At 59.4% G+C, this 7,727-nt stretch overlaps 1 protein-coding gene across 2 annotated transcripts; it reads right to left on the reverse strand.

Annotated features, from left to right (window-relative positions):
- Positions 1-1,383: 1,383 nt before the first annotated feature.
- LOC137467575 (folate receptor gamma-like) lies at positions 1,384-7,208 on the reverse strand. 2 transcript variants are annotated; one of them, XM_068179064.1, is made up of 4 exons: positions 6,684-7,208; positions 3,225-3,413; positions 2,605-2,740; positions 1,384-1,827 (listed from the first exon to the last, which is right to left on the reverse strand). In XM_068179064.1, the coding sequence occupies exons 1-4, from the start codon at positions 6,741-6,743 to the stop codon at positions 1,493-1,495; spliced, it is 720 nt and encodes a 239-aa protein (XP_068035165.1). In that variant the 5' UTR covers positions 6,744-7,208; the 3' UTR covers positions 1,384-1,492. The 2 variants fall into 2 exon arrangements, with proteins under 2 accessions (XP_068035165.1, XP_068035161.1); XM_068179060.1 differs by lacking the exon at positions 6,684-7,208 and adding an exon at positions 4,396-4,587 and having other exon boundaries at positions 1,478-1,827.
- Between the last annotated feature and the right edge of the window lie 519 nt (positions 7,209-7,727).

The following is a 7,727-nucleotide window of genomic DNA, read 5'->3' on the forward strand; positions in this document are numbered from 1 at the left end:
GAGCAGAGACTGATGGCACTCACCCAGACCAAAGCCCGTGGGCAAATCTCTTTGGCCCAGCCTTGAGAAGTGACCTTGAGGGGCAGCCCTAGGAGGTACTCAGGCAAAGGGGGTGTTAGAAGGTGCCCAGATTAAAAAGCTGGGGCTGGGGTTTTATAGGATAAAGCCCCTGGAGTGGCAGCCACGTGTCTCTGGGCTGTGCCAGCCCAGCAGCTTCGGGGAAGGGATCAGTCGGATCACCTGGGGGTTCCTTTCTCAGGAGCTTCCCCTGCTCTGCCACACCCTCACCTCAGTCAGGATGTGGAGGCAGGCTGGTTCCTGCTTTATCCCACCCCAAAAGCAGCAGGGCCCCCCTCTCTCCAGGCAGGGCACCCAGCTCTTCCCCTCCCTGCGTTTCCCTGCAGGACGTTGCTGAAGTTCTGCTGAAGTTTCTGCCTCAGAGGAAGAAAAAGCCCAAACGAGCAGAGCAGCAAGTCTCAGCCCAGGTCCTGCAGGTCTGGGAACCTTCACCTTTAGTCCAAGGCAGGGGTGGGCAGGGCTGAGCCAGCTCACCTGGGCTGCAGCCCCTGCCAGGGGCACATCAGGGACACTTCTGCTGCTCTGCCCCAGCCCTGGGGCCAGCACAGCCAGGACCTGGAGCTGCTGGAGAGAGCCCAGAGGAGCTGCGGGGCTGGAGCCAGGCTGGGAGAGCTGGGGGGGCTCACCTGGAGGGGAGAAGCTCCAGGGAGAGCTCAGAGCTCCTGCCAGGGCCTGAAGGGGCTCCAGGAGAGCTGGAGAGGGACTGGGGACAAGGCCTGGAGGGACAGGAGCCAGGGAATGGCTCCCACTGCCAGAGGGCAGGGCTGGATGGGAGATTGGGAATTGGGAATTGTTCCCTGGCAGGGTGGGCAGGGGCTGGGATGGAATTCCCAGAGCAGCTGGGGCTGCCCCTGGATCCCTGGCAGTGCCCAAGGCCAGGCTGGACGCTGGGGCTGGAGCAGCCTGGGACAGTGGGAGGTGTCCCTGCCCTGGCAGGAGAGTGGAAAGAAGTGAGGTTTGACATCTCTTCCAATCCAAACCATTTATAATTTTATAATCTTTCCACCCCCAGGCCAATTCCTACATTTACAGACCCCACACCCACCACCACCCCCAGGACACCTCAGGAGTATTTCACATCAGTACAACAAGGCTGATCCAGAGCCAGACTTTATTATCAAAGCCCCCCTTCAGGGAGTCACAGCAGCCCAGACACCAGAGCTCAGCCAGGCCAGCACACGGCCGTGGTGGGGGACCGATGTGCAGGAGCTCCCACATCAGAGCAGAGATTGCACTGCTCTTCCCCCAGAGGTACGAAAATCCTGCTCTGGTCAGCAGCCAAGAGGGGGTACCGAGGTCCAGCAACACAGCTTCTGCTGAGCGCTGGGACAGACAGACAGACAGACAGAGTTACTTGTTCAGTTCCTCTTGCAGGGCAGCCGGAGCAGCCCAGGCCGTGCCCCTCACAGAGGGGTCACAGGGAGCCCCGAGCCCCCAGCTCCCCGGGGAGCAGCACGAGGGCCAGGGGCAGCAGGAGCAGCTCGGAGCAGGGCAGCGCCCGCGCGGCCCGGCCGCTCCCGGCAGCCCGAGCCGGGGAGGATCTCTTTCTCCAGGCGTAGAACTTGGCCACAGCCGCGTTGGGGTTGCCCTGGGCGGGGTCGAACCACATCTGGATGCAGCGCCCGCTGCCCCGGGGCTCGCGGCTGTATTGGAAGGAGCTGGACCAGATCTTCTCACACAGGTCCTTGGGGCGGGGGAAGACCTGGCTGAAGGGTCTGCACATGGAGCCCCAGGGACAGCGGTTGGTGCCTGCAGGAACAGAAAAAGGTAAAAGACTTTAGAAACGGCAGAAAGGCCCCAGAACGTAGACATAAAGCTGAGGAAGGCTGGGAAAATTCTACACCTTCTCATGACACGCTAGGAAGTTAAGAACCAAGTGAATACATTGATATTTATCATAAGGAACAAGAAAGAACAAGAACTTATTGATAGCTCAAGATGTGAAAAGTCCTAGATATATGCTTTGCAAAGATAGAAAAGGTTTGAATCCTAAATAATGAATTATTGTGTATTGTTTGAGGTTCACAGAAGTCCTTTTGTTAATGTTAAACCCACGTGGGTCCTTTTTTAATTGGTTAGAGTATAATGACTTTACACCTTTTCTTTTATGCTGTTGGTTCAGAGAATATGTAGGAAAAGGCTTTGCATGGGCTGCCCTCTTGTCTCTGATCTGTGTTTGCATGGATGTTGTTATTTCCCTGTGTCTCTTGCTTTTTGCCTGTATGATACAGACAGATAATAAATCCTAAGTCTGCACCAGTCAGGGTCCATCCCGTTTGTGAGACACGGACCGATCCGGCAGAGGTTCCTGGGGACACAGCAGCGTGGCACAAAACCGCAGGGAGAGCACAGCCCTCCCCTCCTGTCCTTCCCCTGCGAGGAGCAGGTCACCTGCCCACGGCCACACCTGAGCGGGGTGCTGCGCACCTGCCTGACCACCCCAGAGAGGACAGAGGTGTCCTGGCAGCAGTGACACTGCCAGGGACCTGCCTGGGGGGTGAGGAAAGGCTCCCAGAGCCCACCAACCTGTAGCCCAGTTCCAGCCCTTGTGCCAGTTCTCCTTGCAGGTGAGGGCGTCCTTGCAGTCCTCCCACCACTCCTCGCAGTCCTCCCTGCAGAGGGGCACGTGGAGGATCCTCTCCCGACGCCAGCTGCTGTCAGCCTGCAGGACACAGGACCCAGGACCCAGCTGCTGTCAGCCTGAGTCACGCTGGGGAGGGCCCTTGCGGGTCAAGGGCAAGATCTGCCACATCCCAGATCCCCCAGCCCCTCACAGGGACCCACGGCTGATCCCAGAGGAGTCTCAGCCCCAGCAGAGAGTGGCTTGACAACAAGGAATTCTTCCATCAGTCAGAGGCCAGAAAAGCCCTTGGAATCTTTCTAGCCTGTGGGGAAAAGCTGAGACACCCTAGGATATTGAAGAGAAATCCTTCCCTGGCAGGGTGGGCAGGCCCTGGCACAGGGTGCCCAGAGCAGCTGGGGCTGCCCCTGGATCCCTGGCAGTGCCCAAGGCCAGGCTGGACACTGGGGCTGGAGCAGCCTGGCACAGTGGGAGGTGTCCCTGCCATGGCAGGGGGTGGAACAGGATGAGTTTTAATGTCCCTTCCAACCCAAAACAGTTCCACGATTCCTTGATCTGATCCTACCTGCTCGATCCAGGGCCCCAGGTTGGGGGAGCACTCGTACAAGCACGTGTCCTGGATGAAGTGGCGCTTGCATTTGGGTGGCATCACCCCACAGTGGTTCCAGTTGAAGCTGTAGAGGTAGGACTGGTCCTTGTGGGCTTCCAGACTGGTGTTGGCTGTGCAGCAGGCGTTGTCCTTCCAGGGGGAGCACTGCAACACAGGGGACGGGCAGCAGCTCCAGCAGGGCACAGCCTCTGCAAGGAGCCCGCAGCAACCACGGCATCTTGTCTTCCCCAGCAAACTCCTGGTCACTTTGGCTTCAGGAGCTGGGCACCGCAGCACGGCGGAGCTGGAGGGGCAGGAGATCAGCTCCGGAGGAACTGTGCCAGCCAGGGACAGAAACAAACCCTCCCTCCTCCGCCGAGGGGCTGGGGCAGAGCAAGGAGAGTGTCCCACCCTGCGAGGGAGCAGGGGAGAGCCCTTCCTCCCCTTCCTCCCCTTCCTCCCCTTCCTCCCCTTCCTCCCCTTCCTCCCCTTCTTCCCCTTCCTCCCCTTCCTCCTCTTCCTCCCCTTCCTCCCCTTCCTTCCCTTCCTCCCCTTCCTCCCCTTCCTCCTCTTCCTCCCCTTCCTCCCCTTCCTCCCCTTCCTCCCCTTCCTCCTCTTCCTCCTCTTCCTCCCCTTCCTCCCCTTCCTCCTCTTCCTCCCCTTCCTCCCCTTCCTCCTCTTCCTCCCCTTCCTCCCCTTCCTCCTCTTCCTCCCCTTCCTCCCCTTCTTCCCCTTCTTCCCCTTCTTCCCCTTCCTCCCCTTCCTCCCCTTCCTCCCCTTCCTCCCCTTCCTCCCCTTCCCTTCCTCCTCTTCCTCCTCTTCCTCCCCTTCCTCCTCTTCCTCCCCTTCCTCCCCTTCCTCTCCTTCCTCCTCTTCCTCCCCTTCCTCCCCGTCCTTTCCCTGCTGTGCTCTGGGCTGCCCGAGCTTCAGGGGGGTTAGAGAGGGTGGCACTGAGCTGGCAAAGCCCCCCGCCACTGGCCCTGCTCGGCCCCCTGCTGCAGGAAGGGTCAAACAGACGGATCTCACAGCCAGCGCAGGCTTCAGCCCTCGGGCGAGCGCTGGCCGAGCCCGCAGAGCCCGCAGAGCCCGCAGAGCCCGCAGAGTGCGGCTGCGGGCCCCGGGCAGTGCCAGCCTGCCCAGCTCCTACCTGCTCGTACAGCCTGCCCTCGGGGCCCGGCTCGCTCTTGTGGTGTTTGGCGTCCATGCACACGTTCAGCAGCGGCTCCTTCACCGCTTCGGCAGCCAGCAGCGCCAGAGCCACCGCCAGAGCCACGGCCAGCGCCACTGCCATCCCGGGGACGGGCTGCGAGAGAGGGGACAGGGCTCGGGAGAGGGGACAGGGATGTGAGAGGGGACAGGGATGTGAGAGAGGGGACAGGGATGCGAGAGAGGGGACAGGGATGTGAGAGAGGGGACAGGGCTCGAGAGAGGGGACAGGGATGTGAGAGAGGGGACAGGGCTCTGAGAGAGGGGACAGGGATGTGAGAGAGGGGACAGGGCTCGAGAGAGGGGACAGGGATCGAGAGAGGGGACAGGGATGTGAGAGAGGGGACAGGGATGCGAGAGAGGGGACAGGGATGTGAGAGAGGGGACAGGGCTCTGAGAGAGGGGACAGGGCTCGAGAGAGGGGACAGGGCTCGAGAGAGGGGACAGGGATGCGAGAGAGGGGACAGGGCTCTGAGAGAGGGGACAGGGATGTGAGAGAGGGGACAGGGCTCTGAGAGAGGGGACAGGGATGTGAGAGAGGGGACAGGGATGTGAGAGAGGGGACAGGGATGCGAGAGAGGGGACAGGGCTCGGGAGAGGGGACAGGGCTCGAGAGAGGGGACAGGGATGTGAGAGAGGGGACAGGGCTCGAGAGAGGGGACAGGGATCGAGAGAGGGGACAGGGCTCGAGAGAGGGGACAGGGCTGGGCACAGAGGGGACAGCCCAGGAGAGGGGACAGCCCAGGAGAGGGGACAGCCCAGGAGAGGGTTTGGCGCGGGCAGCAGCGAGGGAGGTGCTGTGGCACTCCTGAGAGCTGGCAGCACCAAGGACACAGCGCAGCCCCCCCCGAGGCTGGCTGCAAGGTCAGCACCGCTATCATCAGGACAGCCCCAGAGCGGGACAAACAGCCCCAGAGCGGGACAAACAGCCCCAGAGCGGGACAAACAGCCCCGGGAGAGCTGGGGCTGGTCACTCCATCAGCCCTGAGCGACGAGGGCTGCTCCGAGACCCACTCACTTCAGGGCCCTTTGCCACCCCACGGCTTCAGAGAGAAGCTTCCAGCCCCCAAACGTTCAGCACCCCTTCAGACGAGGGGAGCTCAGGGATGACTCCCTTGAGTGTTCAGAGGGGCAGGCAACACACCAAACACAGCACCCTGTGTGGGCCAGGAGCTGCAGGACTGCGCTAAGACAGGAAAACATTTTCTTTATCTGTGTCTGAGACTTGGAAACCCTCTCCTGAGGTCTCCAGTGGAGAGCTGAATCACCAAAGAATCACAGGAGGGTTTGGGCTGGAAGGAACATTAAAGCCCATCTCATTCCACCCCTGACATGGGCAGGGTCACCTCCCACCATCCCAGGGTGCTCCAGCCTGGTCTGATTTGAGCAATAAAAGACATTTCACACATCGTGCCTTGGCCTCCTCTGCCTGCCTCAGGGCTGGGACCAATTTTATAGTCATTTTCTAAAAAAAAAGCCAAAAAACCAACCCCACACCAATCAACCAGCATCAAGAATTAACCAAGAAAATTCCTTCCCATTCCTTGTTGACACGGCACAAGGGTCTGAAGCAGATGCATTTTAAGAAGAATTTTGTAAAACACAGAAGCAAGACAAAGCATTTACAGCATTAAAATATCATAAAACACCCCAGAAAAAGCAGCTACAGGCCTGAGGAGACACACAGAAACGTGAGCGCTAGGAAGTAGCTAACCTGCATTACAACTGCATTTATGCCCCCAAATCAGTGTCAGCCTTAGCAGCCCGAAAAGCCTCTCAGCTCTCCACACCACTCACAAGCACCCAGCTCAGCAGCTGCCCGGGGCAGCTGTAACAGCCAAGCTGCTGGCACAGGCGCTGCCACTGGGCAGGAACTTCCCCCCTCTCTGAGGGGCTGTGGCTCGTGCCAGTGTTTGTCAGCACGGGGGACAATGTTTGGGTGGCCACCGGCTGCTCCAGCCTTTCGCAAGCAGCCCCTCCTGCCTGGGAGAAACCCAGCGTTTCCTTCCCAAAGCAGTGTCTGCCCAGCCCTGGGCCTCACCACAAACCCTATTTCCTCCCCTCAGCCCGCAGCAGGCACTGGGAGCTGCCCATGCACGAGGCAGGGGAGCCCAGGAGGGGCTGACCCAGGGCTCTGGCTATGGAACAAATCATGGAGTAAACGCAAAAGGCAGCAAATGACACACAGGCTGCTGCCTCCAAAGGAAAACAACAACTCCCGCCACAAACCAGAAATGCAGGTGCTGAGGGGGAGCAATGCACCTCCTTGTGACACCTGAGCACATCCATTGGAGCTGAAAGCTTCACCAGAGCCCGTGGAAAGCCCTTGCCCTCAGCAGGGGGGCAGAGTCTTCCTCCCAGAGCAGGTCTGGGGGCTGATTTGCTCTTTTCTTCACTCACATCACTGCTGTTTCAGTGATGAATCACTTGCCTGAGGAGCAAATCCTTCTAAATTTCATGTGTGAGCACTTTAGGCTCTGGGAGACCCTGCTCTGGTGATCACAGAATCCCTGAGGTTGGAAGAGACCTCCTCACCTTGTCCCCAGCCCAGAGCTCTGAGTGCCACCTCCAGGGGACACCTGCAGGGATGGGCACTCCAAAGCTCCCTGGGCAGCCCCTGCCCAGGCCTGAGCAGCCTTTCCATGGGGAAATTCCTGCTGCTGGCCAAGCTGAGCCTGCCCTGGCCCAGCCTGAGGCCGTTCCCTCTCCTCCTGTCCCTGTTCCCTGGCAGCAGAGCCCGACCCCCCGGCTGTCCCCTCCTGGCAGGTAGAAAATAACTTTGTGCTTCTACCCCCTCACACTGGAGAGGTCCCTGAGCAGATCTCCCCCACCCACCTCGGATCCTTTGCCACCTCTGCTGCCTCCACCAGAAGAGTTTTGCCCCTCGAGGCTCAGGGCTGTGGCAGTTTCAGATGCCCTGCACTGTCCTGGCCACGTTTCCTGCTCCTTGCCAGGGGATTTCTGATATCTGGTTTGTTTTTGGAACTGCTGATCACTGAACTGTGTTGTAACATTGTCAGAGCAGTGACAGCTTGTTCCTGAGAGATAATTGCCAGCCACCAGCCTGTCATCTTCCATCTGACGTGTTCTCCCCAGTGCATCACTGTGTGTTCATCTCAACTGCTTTTTCTTTGAAATCTGTTGTTTTGTGGTTCGGTGACTCAGTCGTACCAGGTGTCATGTCCCACTCTTGTGTAGAAGGGAGCACCCAAGGGTCATAGGTGTCCATGGTCACAAAGGAATGGCAAAAGCCAGAAGGGTCCCAAAAACAAG

Source organism: Anomalospiza imberbis, chromosome 2 (genome assembly GCF_031753505.1).
Source record: "Anomalospiza imberbis isolate Cuckoo-Finch-1a 21T00152 chromosome 2, ASM3175350v1, whole genome shotgun sequence".
Lineage (NCBI taxonomy): Eukaryota > Metazoa > Chordata > Aves > Passeriformes > Viduidae > Anomalospiza > Anomalospiza imberbis.

Bases quoted from the DNA above. Each gene is read 5' to 3' on its own strand.
- LOC137467575 (XM_068179060.1), bottom strand. From the start codon at position 4,539: ATGGCAGTGGCGCTGGCCGTGGCTCTGGCGGTGGCTCTGGCGCTGCTG. The intron at 2,741-3,224 runs GTAGGATCAGAT...TGTGTCCTGCAG, and splicing joins TGGGGCCCTGGATCGAGCAG to GCTGACAGCAGCTGGCGTCG. The intron at 1,828-2,604 runs GTTGGTGGGCTC...CTGTTCCTGCAG, and splicing joins GGGCTGGAACTGGGCTACAG to GCACCAACCGCTGTCCCTGG.